This window comes from Rana temporaria, chromosome 3, assembly GCF_905171775.1.
Source record: "Rana temporaria chromosome 3, aRanTem1.1, whole genome shotgun sequence".
Classification (NCBI taxonomy): domain Eukaryota; kingdom Metazoa; phylum Chordata; class Amphibia; order Anura; family Ranidae; genus Rana; species Rana temporaria.
The window spans coordinates 127362925-127386913 of NC_053491.1; the positions used below are offsets into that span (position 1 = coordinate 127362925).

The 23989-nt window shown below is 41.6% G+C and overlaps 1 protein-coding gene across 1 annotated transcript in view; it reads right to left on the minus strand.

The window, feature by feature from the left end:
• Positions 1-907: 907 nt before the first annotated feature.
• The window catches only part of PHYH (phytanoyl-CoA 2-hydroxylase), a 51129-nt gene continuing 28047 nt past the window's right edge, over positions 908-23989 (minus strand). Inside the window, exons 3-9 of the mRNA XM_040343409.1 lie at positions 22449-22559; positions 19741-19909; positions 14614-14695; positions 8034-8215; positions 6908-7057; positions 3208-3342; positions 908-1097 (exon numbers count right to left, since the gene is read on the minus strand). Of these exons, the coding sequence (XP_040199343.1) occupies positions 1044-1097; positions 3208-3342; positions 6908-7057; positions 8034-8215; positions 14614-14695; positions 19741-19909; positions 22449-22559 (883 nt within the window). The 3' untranslated portion in view covers positions 908-1043. The remainder of the gene's footprint in view (positions 1098-3207; positions 3343-6907; positions 7058-8033; positions 8216-14613; positions 14696-19740; positions 19910-22448; positions 22560-23989) is intronic.

The following is a 23989-nucleotide window of genomic DNA, read 5'->3' on the forward strand; positions in this document are numbered from 1 at the left end:
GTGACGTGACGAGGCTGGACTCCCGCGGGAGTCAGAACCCGGAAGCAGTGCAAATACCTGTCTCAGACAGGTATCTGCACCCCCCTCCCCCCTGAAAGGTGCCATATGTGACACCGGAGGGATCCAAAAAGCGGAGGTTCACTTTGTGTGTGAACCTCCGCTTTAAGATGGCCAAGGGCCAAGTATTTTGGGCTATATTTTGCTTTAAGGATGTCTCTACTGATAAAAGCCACTAAAAGGCACTACAATTTACCAGGATAAAAAACATTTTGTTATGATAATTACCTGTGTGCCATGAGACCCATAGTGCAAATCACACACCTTTCTATGCAATTCACCCGCACATATATGGTATGCTATGGTAGGTCTGCCTAAATGTTGACAGCTACATAAAGCAGGGGTCCCCAACCACCGGGCCCCGGCCTCTCACTGCCCGCCCTGCATCACCGCTGTTCCTCCCTCACTGTGCTCCTGCGGGCAGAAGAGAGGATTACTTCATCTCTCACTGACCGCCCTTTCTCTAAGACGTAGTCAATGCACATGTGCTGTATCCGGTGGCAGGTGACACAGCAAGTTTCAAGACGCATCCGGTGGCAGGTGACAAGCTGCATCTGGTGGCAGGTAATGTGGCAGGTGACAAGCTGCATCTGGTGGCAGGTAATGTGGCAAGTGACGCTCAGGGCTCCCACTGATTCTGCATTATGGGGAGTTGAACTATTTAGATTATAATGCAATAGAAATAATGCGCTTCAATCATCCATATCAACCATCACGTCAAATGATTGAAGCGCCAACACCAACCATTGTTCCATTGTTCCATCAAATTACACATTTACATTTTCCCAGGTAGATTAGTAGCTTGGGTCATAAACTACATATAAAAGAGGCAGATTAATCCAGGAAAACATTCGATGTAGAGGTAAGTTTTATCAGGTCTGCATTTTCCATCGAGATTTCCAAAAAGATCTTAAACAGAATTTTATACTTTTCCAAATAGAAATCAGAGATTTTTAATCTGGGGGATTTCTTCCTCATTGATAACATTAAAGATTAAGTCTTTCTCCATGCACACAGCGTGCTTTTGCCATCCATGCTTCCTGAAGAATAATAAAAAAATAAAATAAAATAAAAAGTACATTTTATTTTAGAAATCTATGTTACTAACACAACAGAAAAGGAAAAAAGTCTAAAATATAGAATTGTATATTAGACTAATGATACAGGTATCTGTGGATCATTCCTATTTACCAATTTTATGCTTCAGTGCTTTTCAGACGACATGGAACCATTTCTACGACATAATTTTCCTAATCCAAGGATAAACATACATGGTAGGGCTGCTTACAATAGTTTTGGATACTTTGAGAAAACTCCAAACAAATATGGAATGACCATACAAACGCCATTAAGACAGAATCCTTATGCCGTCAGAAAAACATTGGATGTTTTTTCCAACGGAATTCTGCTCAAGCTTGGCTTGCATACACACGGTCACACAAAAGTTCTCTGAACTTTCGTCCATCAAGAACGCGGTGACGTACAACACTACGACGAGCCAAGAAAATGAAGTTCAATGCTTCGGAGCATGCGTTGAATTGTTTCCGAGCATTCGTCGGAAATTTGCGCGTCGGAATTTCTACAGACGACTGGATTTTCCAATAGGAATTTTTTCCGTCTGAAAATTTGAGAACCAGCTCTCAATCTTTTGCTGGCAGAAATTCCAACAGCAAAAGTCTGATGGAGCATACACACGGTCGGAATTTCTGTTCAAAAGCTCACATCAGACTTTTGCTGGCGGAATTTCCGATCGTGTGTACCTGGCATAAGTGCGATTCATAGTTAGGAACCTAGCACTGAAAGAGAAAAGCGCTAAATGATGCCATTTCTAAAAGTTGCAAATGCAGACAAACCACATCCAATATCCATGTCACACCTCTTCAGGTGTCTGAAAAATAGAACAGTCCAAATGACTGCCCAAACGAAAACCACTACAGGCTACTCAATGCCTCAATTTTGCCTGGGGCATAAACATTGCTACTAACATAAGTACAATATACAATACAATTCAGGGCTCATATGACATGTTCTCTAAATTTCTTCTGCCCTTCAGCAGTCTCTTTCAACTGCCTGCTCCTGCACACACACATTTCTCCCGTTGAAAATTATATAGAGCATTAAAAAGCAATGCAATTGTGGTGCGCATGAAGGCACATTCCTACATCTAAACAATCTGTGCAAACAACAGATTGTTTGCACCACCTCCCACATGGCTTCATCTGGGAGGAATGACCTCCAGATGAAGCCACGTGGGAGGTGGTGAAACAAGTAGAGGCAGAGCCTGGCGGTGGACTACTATCGTAACTGAGTGAGACTGTTCTGATATCATTATCAATGTTTTTAAAGTTTTAAATAAATTAATATATTGCTAGCTGGGTTGGAGAGGTTAATTTCCTAATCCCTCGGATACTGCACTATAGGAGGCACCATTTCCATGCTGAAACAAGCAGTGAAGGGACATTTTAAAGACTGTGCAACTGTACCACATACCTGACCTTACAAAGTTAGTCCTCAGAGACAGAGTCACACCAGAGGCTGTGCCACAGCTCTGGACCTGGATAGAATTCTACGGCTAACTTATGCAGTACACAAAGGTCTGGACAATACAGATCCCAGTGCCCAAAAGGACACATTCCAGCCCCTCATTCTTCCAGTCCATCTGGGTACAGCTCCTAGGGCTGTTGCTGAGGATACACTGATCTGCATAGCTGTTGTGTAGAGGAGACTAGCTCAAGCAGGATTGGAAGTCTTGATTATAGTCAAACAAAATAATATCTACAGTGCAAGTACTAAGTATTTAAGTGAACAGAGAAAAAAATAGGAATAAGGGGGCTGATAGTTTATAGTTACTGTTTATCAGCAGAGCTGAAGAAAAAGGTGTCCAACTTCCTAGGACACTAGCAAAAACCCAAGGTATGACAATTAGAGATGGGGTCATACAGGGGCTGGCTTTAGCATTTCCGTTTGCTCATGTGCCAAACTCCTGTAGGCAGCAGTAAAACTAAATTGTTTAAGAATTCCTGAATTTCTTTGTCCCTCAATGGATAATAACGAAAGAATTATCCAGAATGATATAAGATTATTGACAAAATACAGTAAGCTAGCAAGCAGGCTTCAGCAAATTAGTAAACAGCAGGCAAATTCATTCACCTTTAGAGCGATCCCATCATTCAGTCCATAGCGCTTTTGAGCCATTTCAGAAACTTCCTTCTCAATGTTCTCCTGTGAGGTACCCTTCACATCTATATAGAAGCAGTCGGAGCTGGCATAATGGCAGGAAATTGCCTACAATTCCAAAACAAAGTTTCTGAACAAAGTCTCACATTAGACAAATACTTTCTACATAGTATAATAGAGGCCCAAGTTCAGACAAAATGAAAAAAAGCAGAAAAATCATCACAATAAACATAACTTGAGGTCAGTAGGATGTGTCCCTTGTGCTTATTATACAGGATTTATATGGTGCCAACTGTTTGCACAGCGCTTTACAATATAAAAGAAACAATGTGATTACAATACAGTCCCATATAGAAGAAATAGGAGGGCCCTGCTCATGAAGCTTACAATCTAAAAGGAGGGGGAGGTGGTACAAAAGGTAATAGCTGCAGGGGATGATCAGATGCAGGTAGCTGAAGTACAGTTTTTAGATGGAGGTGAGGTAGGCATCCCTAAATAAATGAGTATCCAAGGAAGGAGCTAAATGGATATACTGGGGAAGGGAGTTCAAGAGGATAAGAGAGTTTCTGGAAAAGTCCTGGAGGCAAGTATGGAAGGAGGCAACAAAGGAACGAGAGCAAGATGACTTGTGAGGAGCAGAGAGGATGATTTTGGCGATATCTGCAGATGTGGTTGGTGATGTACCTAGGGGCAGTGTGATGTATGGCTTTGTATGTTGTGGTTAGTATTTTGAATTTTATACACTGGGCTAGTGGAAGCCAGTGAAGGAGATGGCAGAGGGGGCAGCAGCCATGGATCAGTTAGTAAGGTATATAAATCTAGCAGCAGCAGCATGTATGACAGACTGAAGGGGTGACAGCCTGTGTAAAGGTAGGCCAGTGAGGAAGGAGTTGCAGTATTCAGGGCATGAAATAACCAGTGAGTGAATGAGTTGGTCTGTGGTGTTATTAGTTAAGGGGCAAATTCTGGAAATTTATTGGTTGAAGGCGACAAGATTTATGCCAGTGATTGTATGTGGGGCGTGAAGGAGAGATCAGAGTCTAGGAGTTATATGTGACACTGAAGGTGTGCCAAGATAGGCAGGAGGAGAACCAGGAAAGAGCAGTCACGGAGGGAGGGAGTGGAGTTTATTGAGGAGAAGTGGGTGGTCGACTGTCAAAGCAACAGAAAGGTCTAAGAGTATACAGTATGTATGGAGTAATGACAATTGGTTTCAGCAGTTAGTAGGTCATTAGTGAGTTTTAGTATGGCAGCTTCAGAGGAATATCAGACTGTAAGGAGGGGGGGTCGAGAAGATTGGTATTAGCAACCCATACAGTTGTGGACAAGGTGTCCAAGAGGCTTGGAGGCAAACAAGAGAAGAGAGAGCTGGGTATTCATTTGTTCAAACAGATGAGTGCAGGATGGGGGTAACAAGTGTGGGGTAGATCCACAGTCATTATTCCGCCGGGCGTAGCGTATTTAAGATACACTACGCCGCTGTAATTTTATTTTTTTCGAATCCTCAAAGAATCCGCGTGGTAAGTTACGGCGGCGTAGTGTATCTTTGGCGGTGTAAGGGCGCGCAATTCAAATCGTTGTGATGGGGGCATGTTTTATGTAAATACATTGTGACCCAACGTAAATTACGTTTTTTTTTAACCGCATGCGCCATCCGTGGGGGTATCCCAGTGCGCATGCTCGAAATTAAACAGGAACAAGCCAATGCTTACAACTGTGACGTCATTCTACGCAAATCCCTATTCGCGAACGACTTACGCAAACAACGTAAAAAATTCAAATTTCGCCGCGGGAACGACGGCCATACTTAACATTGAGTACGCCACCATATAGCAGCTTTAACTATAAGCCGGAAAAAGCCGAACGCAAACGACGTAAAAAAATGCGCCGGCCGGACATACGTTCGTGGGTCGCTGTAACTAGCTAATTTGCATACTCGACGCGGAATTCGGCGGAAACGCCACCTAGCGGCCGGCAGAAAAATGCACCTAAGATCCGACGGCGTACTAAGACGTACGCCTGTCGGATCGATCCCAGATGCAGTCGTATCTTGTTTTGTAGATAGAAAACAAAGATACGACGCAGGAACTTTAAAATTACGCGGCGTATCAATAGATACGCCGGCGTAATTCTTTGTGGATCTGCCCCTGTATGTTTAAGAGGTATGGGAGATGTGTTGTTGGCAGGGGAGAGATTGAAGATGTTGGTTGGAGAATGTAGGATGAAACTGGAGAGGGCCGCAGCAGTTGTGAGGGGACCAGTGGTGAGCCTCAGAAGGGAGTTTGGCGATTTCCGCTGTGGTAACAGGGTCAAAAGGAGGAAAGCATTGAGTGTGGTGATGGACCTGGTTTATTGGTTGGAGGATAAAGTAGGACGCTGGAGATCTCACCATGAACTGTATCGATCATGATTTTTTGAAATTTTTAATGGCTCATGCCCCCCACCACTTCTATAAATTAATCAGCTGGGCGGAAAGGGCAGGCATAGTCGGGCTTGCTTCATAAAAGCTTGCGACAGCCCGTTAGTTCTGTTAAGCCCTGTAACACTAAAAGATTATGGCAACGGGTGGAGGGCATGGGTGGAGAAGGTTTTCACCTAAAAGAAGAGGCATCTGCACAAGGAACACATACTACTGGCTGTAAGTTCAGAGGACATAACTTATTTTTCTGTTTTTTATTTTGGCTGCATTAGACCCAAATAAAATCTCACTGCAGCAGGGAACAGCAATATAAACCATTCTTTACCAATTATTCCTAAGCACACATTTCGCATCTTCCTGGTCAGCCTATTTTTGGTTGCCCTTTGTGTTAGGTACTAAGGGGCAGATCCACAAACCGAGTACGCCGGCGTATCTACTGATACGCTGGCGTACTTTCAAATTTCCTGCGTTGTATCTTTGTTTTAAATCCTCAAAACAAGATACAACGGCATCTGGGTTAGATCCGACAGGCGTACGTCTTTGTACGCCTTCGGATCTAAGATGCAATTCCTCGGCGTCCGCTGGGTGGCGTTCCTGTCGTTTTCCGCGTCGAGTATGCAAATTAGCCATTTCCGACGATCCACGAACGTACGAGCGGCCGTCGCATTCTTTTACGTCGTCTCTAGTCGGCTTTTTTCGGCGTATAGTTAAAGCTGCTGTTTGGTGGCGTACTCAATGTTAAGTATGGCCGTCGTTCCCGCGTATCATTTTCAATATTTTTTTTTCGTTTGCATAAGTCGTCCGTAAATCGGGCTGGACATAATTTACATCCACGTCAAAACAATGACGTCCTTGCGATGTCATTTAGCGCAATGCACGGCGGGAAATTTAGGGACGGCGCATGCACAGTTCGTTCGGCGCTGGGACGCGCTTCATTTAAATGAAGCACATGATTTAAATGAAACATGCCCCCCTACTCGCTGATTTGAATTAGGCGCCGTTACGCCGCGAGAGATACACTACGCCGCCGTAACTTACGGCGCAAATTCTTCCAGGATTTAAACCAAAAAAAGTAAGTTACGGAGGCGTAGCGTATCTCAGATATGCTGCGCCGCGGTAGATCTTTGTGAATCTGTCCCTAAAGGTATACCCAAATAATCAGGAACTTTATATATATTGTTTTGCATATACAGAGTGATAATATACCACATTTCACTACTCTCCAGGGCCTATTTATTTGATGCTTCCATTTACCTTTCTGAAGCCTGCAGTTTTGTTCATTCCAGATCCATGGATAAGCGTTGGATGGAAAAATACAGTGTCCCCCTTTTCCATTACCAGATGAACTCTGGGACTGTTTGGATCAAAATCACGCACCCCATGGTACATCTTGTTAACTCCTCCCTAGACACAAATATTGTACTTATTAATGCAGGTTCTGGAATTTAAATTCCACATCAAAAAGTACACAAATATTATAAAAAGCAATGCACAACTATCTCTGTAATAAAAAGACAAAATGGCCACACATAAGAAATGCCCAACTAGAATAGAAAAGCTCATACAAATTTACTTTAGAAATCATGGACTCCCATCGATGCTGGGGGATTTTCTACGGCCATTGGCCACAGTCCGCCACTCCTGAACATCTGTAGGGCAGGAAACTGGCTCTTTGTTTAGGAAGTTTGGAGACCTCTGGTTTAAATTACCAACATTTAAATTCATCAAGCCACTGGTAATTAACGGGTAACTCCATTTTCATGGGAAAATACATTACCAAATGCATATTTTTTTTTATAATAAAGCATATAGAATTATGACACCAGTCATATTGTAACTGATTATTAAAAATGTACTTTTCAATCTGTAGCTCTGTAATTTTCTGTAAAATGAGCAATATGGCTACCTGGAGGAATTCTGTACACAGATGGTGTAGAGATAAAATAAAGATTCAAGATTCAAAATAAAGAAGAGAAGAAGAAGAGGATTAAGGGGTAGTACAGAAAAAAGCAAGGGTGTCATGGCCTAGTGCTCATTTTCACAGTAAGGTCCAAAACCAATAGTGATACCAAGATCAACCCCAGGGTGCCATTCTGAGGGAGAGCAGGACACCAAGGCTCTCTCTGCTTTCCCAGCCCATGGCCACACCAGGTAGCACCGTTCAAATCAGGATGCACTGGGCTCCTCTGACTCCTTAACACCAGTCAAGTACTCTCGACCCACACCCATCAGGAAGGTCCCGTATTTTCCATAAAGGACTGGACAAACCGTTGAGCACCCCTACTAGACACTGATGAGAACAGATACTATATTTAATCTTAGCCAAAAGACAGAGAAGCGATAAATCAAGAAATAAAAAAGCATAAAAAAGGTAACCTACCTCCCATTCGGGATAATCATGTTGCTTTAGTTCACCTTTGTGTGTTCCTGGAATAACCACAAGACATCCATTGCTACGGTCAATATGTTCCATTGCTGTCCAGGCACAAACAACACGTTCTGCTGGTCTGAATGGAAAATAGTGCAGATCTTGATGCATTGGATGACGAGAGGTCTTTTTACCTTGCAGGGAACAACAAAATATTGTATGCAGAAAGAATGGGAAGCAAAAGTACTGCTGCTACTTAAAACAACATCTTTTTAAGAATACATTTATTACAATCTTTACTCTAAAGTGTAAATGAAAAAAGGGAATACAGAGCACAGAACAGTCACTAACTCCAAGTTAAAATGAAATACACATTGAAGGCAAATAAAGACCACCCCATGCATTTGTGTGAACAGTGGGAGAAATCAGCCTGACAGTTAGATCTTAGCTATATTTCATCATTAAATGTTGGTCTTGCAAGTAAAATATAAGATAACAGTAAAAGTACGAAAGATGCAAGGAGGGGGAGCATAGAAAGAGAAGGGGTAGGAGAGAAACACTCAGGCCAGGAGGAAGCACCCGCCTATGAAGATGGATCTGTCATGGTCTGAGCCACAAAAAAAGTATACAGTATATGGACCATCAACTCCCAAAACCAAAATTTAGTACCAAAGTATATCCAGAAGCTCCTAATGTAAAATAGCATATAATGGTTATACAGGATTCACCATTAATTCCTCCATGCATCTCAGATATTGCACCTTGTCTATCCATTCCCTTATATGACTTTAAGGCTTTTCCTGTTGGAAGTTAATTTGTCAGAATATAGCGAGAAGAGCAAGTTGTAGAGTACTGTGTCCTTCACTGGGCCTAAGGTGGTCATAAATATCAAATATGGTAGACCAGAAACAAAGTGAGGTGTAAACATGCCAATCAAATACGCAACATTGTTTCACCTTCAATGTGTTGCAAGCATTTGTGAGAAAATTCTCTTCCTGTATACAGGTGGCCAAGAGAGTTTAGGAACCAAGATAAAGGATTTAGAGACATCTTCTCCAGTCCTTTGTAATGGGGGGACAGGGGACACATACAATAACAGAAGGTTATAAAAGTGTAGAAGTCTCTCTTTGTGTAAAAACATATTATTTTGAATAGAGTAAGGCAATTTCAATTTAAAGAATAGCAAAAGTCTCTGAGCTGAAGAGAAGTAAGCCAATGACCAGAACAATCGGTTAAAGTCTCAGTAAAGCCGGTCATACATGGATCGAAATGTGTCTAGTTTAGCAGGGACCTGCCAAATTTCAATCCATGTATGGGCAGGGCTGGTTGTACACAAGTCGATCTATTAATTGACACGTGTACAACCAATCTGTTGGAAAATGTTCTTTAGATCATTGCCGGTCGCTATAGCTGGTGGAGCTGGCGAGTGTATTTTTAATTCTCCCCGCTGTCAACACAAAGGCTCAGAGGGAGGGACTCCCCCATCCACATCAAGTGTGAATGGATAGCGGGAATATATTCATTTTCTTTCATTTAATCCTGCTGAATCTTCTATGGCGAACTTTACTGCATATTAAACCAAACCTAAACCTTGCCATAAAATCAGATCTGAAATAAGTACAAAATAAAACACTCGATATCCCCTTGTTTCTATGGATAGAAAGGGGGTGAATGGCAAATGTATGCTTGTGCCACATCCAGTATATATGAGAATATATGGCTAGTGCAAGATATGGGAGAAATCATAGCAACTATAATGTTCAGTGCTTGAGAGTCTCTGGCAAGCAGGGTTAAAGAGACCAAACTATTTCAACAAAAGTCTTCCCATAGGCTTATACACTGCTCAAAAATATGAAAGGAACACTTTTGAATCAGAACTCCTGGGTAAGGATGAGCTCCAGCGTGTTTGCATAGTACACGTGCAGAGCCCGCCAGGAAGTCTGCACGGCGCTGCGCTAATCACAGCCAGGGAGACATTTCCCGATCTCTGCAGCTGAGCATCGGGACAATGTCTCCCTGGCTGTGATTAGCGCAGCGCCGTGCAGACTTCCTGGCGAGCTCTGCACGTGTACTATGCGAATACGCTGGAGCTCATCCTTACTCCAGGGATATTGATCTGGTCAGTTAAGTAGCAGAGGGGGAGGGGTGTATACAGAGGGGGTTGTTAATCAGTTTCAGCTGCTTTGCTGTTAATAGAAATTAACATCAGGTGCACTAGATGGGCAACAATGAGACGACCTCCAAAACAGGAATGTTTTTTCAGGTGGAGGTGTCTGACATTTTTTTTCCTTACTCATCTTTTTCTGAATGTTTTTCACTAGTTTTGCATTTGGCTAGGGTCAGTGTCACTACTGGTAGCACAAGGCGATACTTGGACCCTTTAAAGGTTGCACAGGCAGTCCAACTCCTCCAGGATGGCACATCAATACGTGTCATTGCCAGAAGGTTTGCCGTGTCTCCCAGCACAGTCTCAAGAGCATGGAGGAGATTCCAGGAGACAGGCAGTTACTCTAGGAGAGCTGGACGGAGCCGTAGAAGGTCCTTAACCCGACAGCAGGACCGGTATCTGCTCCTTTGTGCAAGGAGGAACAGGATGAGCACTGCCAGAGCCTTATAAAATGACCTCCAGCAGGCCACTGGTGTGAATGTCTCTGACCAAACAATCAGAAACAAACTTCATGGGGGTGGCCTGAGGGCTCGACGTCCTCTAGTGTGCTCTGTGCTCACTGCCGGACACTGTGGAGCTCGATTAGAGAAGCCGTGGAGAACTTTATGCCGCCTGTAACATCGTTCAGCATGACCGGTTTGGTGGTGGATCAGTGATGGTCTGGGGAGGCATATCCAGGGAGGGACGCACAGACCTCTACAGGCTACACAATGGCACCCTGACTGCCATTAGGTATCGGGATGAAATCCTTGGACCAATTGTCAGACCCTACGCTGGTGCAGTGGGTCCTGGGTTCCTCCTGGTGCACGACAATTTCCGGCCTAATGTGGCTAGAGCATGCAGCCAGTTCCTGGAGGATAAAGAAATTGATACCATTGAATGGCCCCCACGATCCCCTGAACTAAATCCAAAAGAACACCTCTGGGACATTATGTTTCGGTCCATCCAGTGCCACCAGGTTGCACATGAGTCTGTTCAGGAACTCAGTGATGCTCTGGTCCAGATCTGGGAGGAAATACCCCAGGACACCATCCGTCGTCATATTAGGAGCATGCCCTGATGTTGTCAGGCATGCATACAAGCACTTGGGAGCCATACAAACTACTGAGGACCATTTTGAGTTATTGCAATGAAATTTCAGCAAAATGGACTAGCTTGCTGCATAATTTTTTCACTTTGACTTTTGGGGTGTCTTTGAATTCAGCCCCCTTTAGGTGGATAATTTTCATTTCCATAAAATTATGTGCCATCCAGTGGCGGCCCGTCCATAGGGGGCGCATGGGCGCCGCCCCCCCTCTCCCCAAAGCCAGTAAAAAAAAAAAAAAAAAAAAAATGAAAAAAAAATTTTTTTTTTGGGCCCTTTAAGAAAAAAAAAAGGTCCTTTAAGACGGTGCATGTTCAGGGTGAGCGCCGGTCAAAGACTCAGAGCACTGCTATAGCATCATTGAAGCGTCATGCCAATGCAGCAGGCAAGACGCTTCATTTGCAGTTTTTTTTTAAGCTCTGTGGCTATGTGCTGTGCGCCATGAGCCAATCACTCTCCAGTGTCTCCACTCTCCTCTCTAATTGGGTCCTGCTGCTTCCTCACTGCAGAAGGAAATGGGCGGTGCTTTCCCCAGGGCAGTGTTACTTCGCTTTTGACTCCAGGAGGAATCAAGGTAAGAAACTTTATTAAAAACACTTTATTTGTCTCATTGTCTGTCCTGTCCAGTGTCCCTGTCCACCCCATCCATGTCCAGCACCTTGTGCTGTATGCTTAGCCTGTACTGTGATCGGACTGAGAGAGGACAGGAGGAGGGGGAGGGTGCCGTGCTTCACATCTCCTGTCTGTGTGTGAGGGCTTAGAGTACCTGCGTCCTGCAGCTGTGCTTTACAAATCTCTTATCTCTGTCTGTCTATCTAATCTATCTGACTGTCCTGCCTGTCCCCTATCTCTCTCTCTCTCTCTCTCTCTCTCTCTCTCTCTCTCTCTCTCTCTCTCTCTCTCTCTCTCTCTCTCTGTCTCTCTCTCTGTCTATCTGTTTAATTATCTATCTATCTCTCTATCTATCTATAGCCATATCTATCTATCTATCTATCTATCTATCTATCTATCTATCTATCTATAGCCATATCTATCTATCTATCTATCTATCTATCTATCTATCTATCTATCTATCTATCTATCTATAGCTCTATCTATCTATCTATCTATCTATCTATCTATCTATCTATCTATCTATCTATCTATCTATCTATCTATCTATCTCTCTTTCTATAGATCTATCTATCTATCTATCTATCTATCTATCTATAGCCATATATATCTATCTATCTATCTATCTATCTATCTATCTATCTATCGCCATATCTATCTATCTATCTATCTATCTATCTATCTATCTATAGCTCTATCTATCTATCTCTCGATCTATAGATCTATCTATCTCTCTCTATCTATCTATGTCTCTATCTATCTATCTATAGCTCTATCTATCTCTCTCTCTCTCTATAGATCTATCTCTCTCTCTCTCTCTCTATAGATCTATCTCTCTCTCTCTCTCTATCTATCTATGTCTCTATCTATCTATGTCTCTATCTATCTATGTCTCTATCTATCTATCTATTAGCTACCTCTGTCTAATTATCTATCTATTTATCTATCTAATTATCTGTCTGTCTATCTATATTTATCTGTCTGTTTAATTATCTATCTATCTATCTATCTATCTATCTATCTATCTATCTATCTATCTATAGCTATCTGCCTAATTATCTATTTATCTATCTAATTATCTATCTATCTATCTATCTATCTATAGCTCTATGTCTCTATCTATCTATCTATCTATCTATCTATCTATCTATCTATCTATCTATCTATAGCTCTATCTATCTATCTATCTATCTATCTATCTATTTGTCTGTCTATCTAATTATCTATAGCTAGCTGTCTGTCTGATTATCTATCTATCTATCTATCTATCTATCTATCTATCTATATCCATCTAATTATCTATCTATATCTATATATCTGTCTGTTTAATTATCTATCTACAGCTCTATCTATCTATCTATCTATCTATCTATCTATCTATCTATCTATCTATCTATCTATCTATCTATCGCTCTCCCTCTCTCTCTCTCTTTCTCTGTCTCTCTCTATCTGTTTAATTGTCTGTCTGTCTATCTATCTATCTATCTATCTATCTATCTATCTATCTATCTATCTATCTAATTATCTATCTATATCTGTCTGTCTGATTATCTATCTATCTATCTATCTATCTATCTATCTATCTATCGATCTATCTAATTATCTATATCTATATGTCTGTCTAATTATCTATCTATCTAATTATCTATCTGTATGTCTAATTATCTATCTATCTAATTATCTATAGCTCTATCTCTCTCCCCCTCCCTTCATCTATCTATCTGTTTAATTATCTATTTATCTATAGCTCTATCTAGCTATGTCTCTCTATCTATCTATCTGTCTGTCTGTCTATCTAATTATCTATCTAATTATATATAGCTCTATCTCTCGCTCCCTCCCCCTCCCTCTATCTATCTATCTATCTATCTATCTATCTATCTATCTATCTACCTAATTATCTATTTATCTATCTAATTATCTATCTATCTATCTATCTATCTATCTATCTATCTATCTATCTATCTATCTATCTATCTATCTATTTGTTTTATTATCTGTCTGTCTATCTATCTATCTATCTATCTGTCTCTCTGTCTGTCTGCAGGTCCCATTGTCTGCGAGTGGCGGGGGGGGGGGGTTGACTGGGGTTTTGTTTGCGCCCCCCCAAAAAAATAGAGCACCAGCCGCCACTGGTGCCATCCTTTCATTCCTAACACATTACCCAGTCCAGTCCAGTCAGTATAGATATCCAGCATGAGATTTTTGCCCGTTGAGACCTTATACGTTTTCAAAGTGTTCCTTAAATTTTTTTGAGCAGTGTATGTATATTTAATGTTTTTTCTATGCATATTTACCTGTAAAAGTCTCATCTGTATAGAAACTCAAAAGCCCCAAGACTGCTACAGGGCACCGCCATTTTGGATAAAATGTTAGCAGCTCCAGAGTTGTCACTAAAATACTCTATTTTTCTATGCTTTTGCCCAAAATTATGGGGACAGGGTTTTTAAGTAGTGACTGCAGAGACTCCTGCAATCACTCCCATGTCACTGGAATAAAAGATTAACTGGCCAACTCACAGAATTTTACCCCAGGTATATAGAAATGGTTCAGTCAGGAACATTAGTAAATTATAATGTACTGTGCATTAAGGGAAAGCAGGGACCATTTTGCAATTAGATTGCAAGAACGATCAAAGCCAGTCATGTCAGTTAAAAGATATTAATAGTTTACCCTTAATTATATTTTATGGTAAGCTTAGGTACTGACTTGTCTGGGCGGCTACTTACCTGCATCAGGAGGCTTATTTATTAGCATTGTGTGCATGGACATAATGTTCGGACCAAGGAAGCATTCCACATAATTCAGAATCTAAGTAACAATTACATATATCTAGTTAAACCAAGCAAAATGTAAAAGACCGACTTCATAAGATGTAATTTCTAGGGTTTGGGTGCACTATAAAATTAGTTTGGCATTTATGACCAATATCCATAGTAAGTTAGCAGCATAAACAATACAGCTATTGACAAATAGTGCTGGGCGAACAGTTCGTGCCAAACATTGGCTGTACTGCCCGTTTGTTCAACACCCCAATTTGCAGAGTGTTTGGTGGGTTTTCAAACAGCCAAACGACCTGCAATGCACTGCACAGTGTAAAGCTTTCCCCAATCAGGGTGCAGTATAAGCTGGTTGTTAAGGAACAGGGCCGGGAATCCGGCCGTGGCGTCCTTAACCAATTAGTCATCAGCTGTAATTAGGCTTCCCCCGCTGACAGCTCCAGACCCTTATAAGGGTCCCCAGATCCCGCCCCCCCCATGTGAATGATTATGGGGTACAAAGTAATAAACACACGTTTTTTGACAATTTTTATTTATTTTTTAATAAAGGAAGTGTCCCACAAAGTAAATCCATCGTCAATCACACTGCCCGCCGCACCCGGAAAAAAAAACCGCTCCCGCCGACATGAAGGCTGGCTGCTTACCGCAGGCTCCGTCGTGTGACAGTTCTTATATAGGGCACGAACCCCATTCTCATTCACATGGGGGGGGGGGATCTGGGGGGCCCCCCTGTTAAAAGGGGCTTCCAGATTCCGATAAGCCCCCTGTCCGCAGACCCCTACAACCATCAGCCACAGTTGTGGGGGATGAGGCCCCCCCCCCCCCATCAACATGGTATGGCTCAGGATGGGAGAGCGCTCGGTCCTCCCCCTTCTGTTTGTTTGTTTATCCCCCCCCAATAGCCGGATGCCAGCAATTGCAACTGCAAATCATTTTTAAGCATCATTAAAATCACTGCTCCTGGAAAAACAATTGTTTAAAAAAAAAAAAAAAAAACATTTTGCGGTACAGAACTGAGATGTACATGAACAAATTGAGCATTGCAAAGCTACTTCAAGCATTAGCCATCTAAAAAGAACATAACACAGCCCCACCTAATGGTCAAAAATGTCAATTACAATAGAGTTGCAAAAATGATGTCATAATCAAGAAACAGAAATTAGAAACCAACACTAGAGAATCCAAGACATCTACCCCAATATCCGATCCATAACCAAATCTACTGGAGCCAACCCTGGTACCATACCCTGTCGAATTTAGCAGGGCATCCTTGATGCTGATAAATTACTTGTTCATATCAAAACCTCTTTAAATACAGTAAAACCTTGGATTTGCAAGCATAATTCGTTCCAGAAACATGCTTGTATTCCAAGCATTTATATCAAAGCATTTTTTTTACAGGGTATAAAAGAGAAGAGAGTCACCTCTAAGTGTAGCAATAAGTTGCTAAATGTTTTACCTTCATTAAATGTAACCACATTGCTACACTTAGAGGCTCCTCTCTTCTCTTTTATACTCAGTTGTGACATGACACTACTCTTATATCAAGACATCGCTTGTATATCAAGGCAAAATTTATTAAAACATTTTGCTTGTCTTGCAAAACGCTCTCAAACCAAGGTTTTACTGTATGCTGTATCTTTTGTAGAAGCCAATTACAAAACGATGTTATGATGGAATTTGGTTCCTATCAGGGTTGCAAAATTTGCTCTACTAGCTTCCAAAAGTACAAAGAATTTGGATTAGGGTTTTCCCCCCTGATTAACACCTTGACTTTTAATAAACCTTAAAAGATTACCTATGGGTCTCACGCACACTGGGGGAAAAAAAAGGCGTTTGACATTTTTTTAAAACCTTTAAAAGCATGTTAGCCTATGTGTTCCTGCACATATAAAAGAAAAAATTAAAAAACACATCAAAAGCGTGTTCAAGAGGAGGAGCTAAAGAGCAGAAAAAAAGCTAGGCCTGCCTAAACGAGACACGTCTAGGGGCTTCAGAGTGTTAATGCATTGCAATGGCCGTATTCTTACCAACGGAAATGCGTAAATGCTTGATGCGCCTAAAAATGTGTGCAATATGAGGCCTTAGGCAGATTTTTTAAAGTGGAGCTCCACCCAAAAGGGGAAGCTCCGCTTGTTTGCACCCTCCCCTGACACATTTGGCACTTTTGGGGGGTTGCAGGTAGCTGGTTTTGACAGGTACTCCCTTCCAATCTACAACATTTTCGGCCCCTCCTCCTTCCCTCCGCTGCCTTCTGGGACATACACAGGTTCCAGAAGATGATGGAACCATTCAGAAAGCGCAATGTGACTCGCGCATGCGCAGAAGGAAATCGGCTTTGAAGCCTGAAAGGGTCACTGCTGGTTTCCCTTACATAGAATGCCGGCACCTGCACCCGAAGCCGATTGACGAATCGGCTTGGGGTGCCGACATTGTGGAATCCCTGGACAAATATGTGTCCTTATATTAAAAGTCAGCAGCTACAGTATTTGTAGCTGCTGACTTACATTTTTTTCCCCAGACTGGAGCTTCTCTTTAACCACTTGCCAACCACCCGCCGCAGTTATACTGCGGCAAGGTGGTTCAGTTGCGTGAATCGCTGTAGGTGTACGTTGGTTTGTGCACGGCCCTGTGTGGGCGGGGGAGCTCACTCGATGTAAACAAGCCAGATCTCCGTTCTGACAGAGAATTACACAGATCTGGTCCTTTTGCTATGCAGGAAGACGGATCTCTGTGTTATCCCAGGCAGCCCATCCCCCACATAATAAACACACCCAGGGAACACAGTTGACCCCTTGATCGCCCCTGATGTTAACCCCTTCCCTGCCAGTGTCATTAGTATGCGAAAATCCGTCGGGAATCGCCGTAACTCCTAATTTGCATACCCGACGCTGGTTTACGACGCGAACTCCCCCCAGCGGCGGCCGCGGTACTGCATCCTAAGATCCGACAGTGTAAAACAATTACACCTGTCGGATCTTAGGGATATCTATGCGTAACTGATTCTATGAATCAGTCCCATAGATAGAAACAGAGATACAACGGCGTATCAGGAGATACGCCGTCGTATCTCTTTGGTGAATCTGGCCCCTTAACTTTTGTGCAACCCAATCAATATACACTTATTGTTTTTTTTAACCAAAAATACGTAGTAGAATACATATTGCCCTAAATTGGATGAAGAAATTAGATAAAAAAACAAACAAAAAAATAATAATAATTATTGGGTATGTTTTATAGCAACAACAAAAAAAAATCTACATTGAGGGTCTTTTTTTTTGTTTATAGTGCACAAAATTGAAACCGCAGAGGTGATCAAATACCAAATACCCACAAAAGAAAGCTCCATTTGTAGGGGGAATAATAATAATAATAAAAAAAAAGGGACATAAATTTTATTTGGGTACAGCGTCGCACGACCACACTATTGTCAATTAAAGTAACGAAGTGCCGTATCACAAAAAATGGCCTGTCATTAAGAGGGTGAATCCTTCCAATTTACTGCCAGTAGAAAAAGCATTCAGAGGGACACACACACCCTTTGTTCATGAGGCCATAAAGTTCTATTACATTTTAAATTCTCTTATATGCCCAAAGGTATTGGCAGGCTTATAGCATATATTTTCCTAGCAGCTAGGATTGCCATTACTTGAAGTTGGAGAAAACCTGCAATCTGTCAAACATAAGCTCAACTGGATCATTATCAACGATAAATTATCTAGTACTCTGAATGATGCTCAAATTTAATTCAAACTAATGTGGCAACCTTGGATAAAATACAACTCGGATAAGAGACGTTGGGGGTTATTTACGAAAGGCAAATCTACTTTGCATTACAAGTGCACTTGGAAGAGAAGTCGCTGTAAATCTGAGGCGTACAGTAGATCTGAAATGAGGGGAAGTTCTGCTGATTTGCTGATTTTAATCATCCAATCATGTGCAAGCTAAAATGCTGTTTTTTATTTTCCTTGCATGTCCCCTTCAGATCTACAGCGACTGCAATTCCAAGTGCACTTTGTACTTGTAGTTTGCACTTGTAGTGCAACGTAGATTTGCCTTTCGTAAACCCCCTTTGTGTTTTTTCTTCTTTTCACATCTTTAGGCCCCTTTCACACTGCTCTACTACAGTTTCCACAGTGCATCTGCAGTTCTTGTGTGGGTTACCCACACTTTGCCAAAGACTTCCACTAGATTGGGCATTTTTGGTGCATTTACTGAAAGCACGCTAAATGTCCTGCATGCTGCATCTTTGCTGTACTTTCAGAAAATGCACTAGAAATTCACAAGCTAATGTAAGTCTATGGAGTGAGTAACCTGCATGAAAACCACAGGTACATTGCTCTGCACCTGCGCTGAAGGGAACCCACAGAGGAGCAGCATGAAAGGGACTTTTTTTTGCAAATTTCAACTTATTATTGATCAATAAATATTGAATTGGCCAACAACTTACTCTCTGGTCTACAGCATTAAATGGAGAGTTCTTAGAATTTCAATTTTGGGCAATGACTGGTTAGTAATAAATACCACTTAAATTCTGTTTAATAATAATTATTTACACCATTAGCCAATATTTATTTTTATTTGATGCTCTTTGCTGGCTACCACTGTTCTTAGAACTGCCTATGCCATTCTCATGTTCTATATCTATAATTGTTCACTGAACATGTACACAGTGTTTAGGTACAAGCTACTGGACTGATGATGTTGGTAAAATGTGTATGAATAAACACTTACATGTTATATGTTTTATCATAATGAACTACACGTGAGGATACTTAAAAAGATTGAATACAATACTGAAACTCAAAATGGCTCTGGGGTAACATACTAATGGTGTAAGCATTTTATATTAATTTTAAATATACAGTATTATTATTATACAGGATTTATATAGCGCCAACAGTTTGCGCAGCGCGTTACATCAGATATACCTGCTATTTTTCAGATTTAGTATTAGTAGCCTTTTAAAATCTGTGAATTTACATCCAATAGTTCAGCAGGAGTGAGGGCACCAAATTATAAACATTAAGCATAAGCTTTACATCTGTTAATGTAATAGATTTCTAAAAGTGTTACCTGTGGAAGACAGCAGTATCTGAAGAGTTCAGGAATCTCCTGAAATTCCTGAATCTTAGTAACCGCTTTCTGGTCTGGAACATATTCTGATTTAGCAATGGCTACATCTCGCATGACAACCAATCCAGGTGCAGTTAGCTCTTTCTTGCACACTTTCTCAAACACCGCCCTACATATTGTCATAAATTAAACAAGGAACAGTGAGAATGAAGAATTAGTATCTAATGTTATTTAACTTTACAAGATGTTTATAATCTATTTCCTTAAACTACAACCCCCAATTCTAAGTTGGAACAGTGCGTAACATTTGCATAAACCCATATTTTATTCACAATAGAAAACATATCAAAATGTTTATTAACCGCCTCTCCCCTGCCGTAAAATGACAGCGGAGCGGGCGGCTCTCATTCTGGGTTGACGTCATATGACATCACCCAGTCTCAGCGCGCAGCAATCGTGCATGCGCCGTGTCCCTGGAGCACGGCGTGACCCTGATCTCAGTAGAGAGCTGCGGCTCTTTATCCATGTGATCAGCTGTGTCCAATCACAGCTGATCACATGTAAACAAGGAGATGCCGTTCATCGGCTCTCCTCATCTCACACTGGCAGAGTGTGAGGAGAGGAGAGCCGATCAGCGGCATCTCCTCACAGGGGAGACTGTACAGGTAATCACCCTGATTTTTTTTTCATGGCAAGAACAGTTTTAGCAAATACAGAAAATGCTTTCTCTTGACAGAAAGGCAGTGTCTGGAAGCAAAAATCGTTTTTTTCTTTCTTAGTAAATTACTAATCCCACCATGTAACAAAGGCAGAAATGTTTGAAGTCCAGCCAACGAGGCAACCACAGCTACTTCCACTGATAGTGGAGGAGTGAGTGAAGCCACCCTGAAGAGACAGAAGTGCATTATTTGCAGGGTTACCTGCTAAAAATAGAAATGCAAGCCTGAAAAAATAAATAAAACAAATGCAGGCTCCGTATCTTCCTACAGAAGATAAGAACAAAATGGTGGTTGAGTGCTTATACTGAAAACAACATATTACCACATTCATGTGAATAACCAATGGACTTAATCATGTACATATAAAGATTTATAGAGCTCAGGAATTGTTAACAGAGGATTTTATTAACTTTATCAGGCACTGAACTATTGAACCGACCATAAAGATTGTCGCAAACCTTTGCCACCCTAACAGAACATACACGGCTTGTTGTAACTAAATCTTTAAAGGAGAAGTTCACTTTTTAGAGTCCCGCGGGGCCGTGCCGATTTCAAAAAGTGACAGCTAGTATGGGGTGTGGCTTATTAAATGATCAAAGGCACAGGACACGGAAGGAATTCCGGCCGAAGATGGAAGCGCCAGGGGCCCTCCTGGATCCGTCCCATCGCTGAAGGACACCATATGTGACAGATAAGTCTGCCATAATATACGAATAAGCTCTGCATACAAGCACATTATGGCATAATCCACCTGCGGGGCCTTAAAAACAGTCAGGTAGATGAGAAACCCACATCTACCAGTGCCCACAAACACCATTGGCTGATCACTGTTGTAATAATTGACTTGAAGATAGGTCTAAAAAATGATTTTCATTCTAAGGCCCCATAGACACGAGAGGATCGATCCGCTGGAATTGATCCGCGGACCGGCTCCAGCGGATAGATCCCTTGGTGTGTACAATCCAGCGGATCTGTTTCCGCGGATTTTTGTCCCCGGGGATGGATTTCCAGCGGATCAAAATTTCTTGACATGCTAAGAAATCGATCCGCTGGAATCCATTCCAACGGATTGATCCGCTGGTCTGTACAGACTCACCGGATCAATCCGTCCGAATCCATCCCCCGCATGCGTCGTAATGATTCGACGCATGCGTGGAATTCCTTATATGACAGCGTCGCGCACGTCGCCGCGTCATCATCGCGGCGACGGAGCGACACGTCACCGCGGACGGAATTCCGCAGGGATTTTGATCTCATGGTTAGTACAACCATGAGATCAAAATCCGCCAGTGAATTTATCTGCGGAAACGGTCCCCCGGACCGTTTCCGCGGATAAATCCTCTCGTGTGTACCCGGCCTTAGTGTTAACCTTAGAAAGCCAGGGTTTGCATAGAGCTGCACAACTCTGGCTAAAATGAGAATCACAATTTTTTTGCTTAGAACAAAGATCACGATTCTCGCGCCATATCATCTTTCACATTATACAAAAACTATTTGGACTAACTTTACTGTTTAGATATTTTTTTTTATTAATTTGTGTATTTTTTCCAAAAATATTGAGTTTGGAAGACCGCTGCGCAAATACAGTGCAATATGAAATATTGCAACAACCGCCATTTTATTCCCTGTGGTCTCTGTAAAAAAAAAAAAAAAGTGTCAGAAAAAGGTTTAGTCTTTGGGTGTTATGTGTTAAAATTGCGAGAGGGGGGGTGTTGAATTGAGATCATAATTCTTTAACGATTAATCATGTACCTCTAGGTTTGCAGCACCTTCCCCCTTCATCATCAAGGCCAAGCATACAAACTTATGAAGCATTCTGCAGTGCACTATAGAGCTTCTAACTCAAGTGCAGTTGGATCCTTCATGTGCATGCAACCATGACTTATCCTACTTTATAATATGTATACATCATAATACTTGTTTTTTTAGATATACTCGATTAAAGAATGAAAAATAAATTTGTTTAAGTGCACTGAAACCTCTTTATACCTAAAGTCATCAATGTCCTCATGTGACACTAGATTTTTCACAACAACAAAGCCATTCTCCTCATAGAAATGTCTCTGTTCTGTAGTCAGCAGGTTATTATCCAAAGTATATCTGTTGAGAGAAAGTACAGAAGAAACATGAACCTCATTTTTTCAGAATGCAGACAGTCATGCAATACACAAGTGAACAATAATCCGTTATAATCAACTGTAAACGGCAAAGATGAAAATCTACTCTACAGAAATAGAAAGTACTGTGCTAAACAGAAAAAAGCTCATTAAAATATCTTCTTAATTCAGTTTCTGTGTTGCCAAAACTAAAGTACTATTTATACAGGTGGCTTCATCAGGACCGTGGTTGACATTATAAGAAAAAGAAAAAGAAAAAAAAAAGTCCTCTATTCCAGTATACTTGTATATACCGACAATTCCTACCGGGAAAGTTAAACACAACTGAAAAATGGTCTAAGTATTGTATTACCAACAACTTCATTTGAGGTTATAATGTCCTCTGTATTGGCTCCCTAGCGGCCGGTATGCAGTGCATGTACAACCATAGATGTTCCCAAGACTTCCATGTCTGGAAATTGTGGAGCACATGGACTAGGGTCAAACTGTCCTCCCAAAAAGACTTGCAGACTCCTAATATAAACATGCAGCTTTTCTCAACGGTGAAGGCTTCATAATTTATGCTGCCTAGTAACTAGGCAGAATCTATAAAAACATATCCCAAAATGTTGTGCTCGGTATGCAAAACAATGACCTATGCCATGGGTGCTCAACCTGTGGCCCTCCAGCTGTTGAGGAACTACAAGTCCCATGATGCCTCTGCCTTTGGGAGTCATGCTTGTAACTGCAATGGCTCATGGGACTTGTAGTTCTGCAATTGTTGGAGGGCCACAGGTTGAGCACCCATGACCTATGCTAATGCACAGGTCACATGGTTAGAGAGGGGAAATCCTATCCAATCATTTTTGTATTTTATTTTTCAAGCGCATTCAACAAAAGTAAGCCAAGCACCGCTGTTTGGCGTTTTCCACATTTGCTTTAAAACTGATGGTGATCTTCACCAGTCTTTCTTCCTCCTCTGGAAGGAAGACCATACTTTGGGTGAAATGCATGTATAGGATTGGAGGAAGGAGCATGGTGGGGGATTAGACAGTTCCCCAATCCCCATGTTGGTGTGGCAGCCGCAGAGAATAAGAGCCAGAGAACTTTGAATGGTATAGGATTCTCTATTTTACATTGTGATGCTTCTGGGAGCCTTAAACTATAGTTAAAATATAAAATGAAAAAGTCACTTGATAGCACTGTATTGGGCACACATTAAAGCCCAACAATGTTTGGGTCTGGTTAAAATGGGAGTAGGTTATACCATACAGTGTCACTTTTGCCATCTGTGTCCCTGTTGGGGAGATTTCACATCAACTCCTGCCCTGGTAACCACACAAAATTTAAAGAGAATCTCCCCAACAAAAGAAAAAAGGCAACAATAAAACCTTTTAGGCTTGTGGTTCACGCATGTGAGGAAAGGGGCAAAAA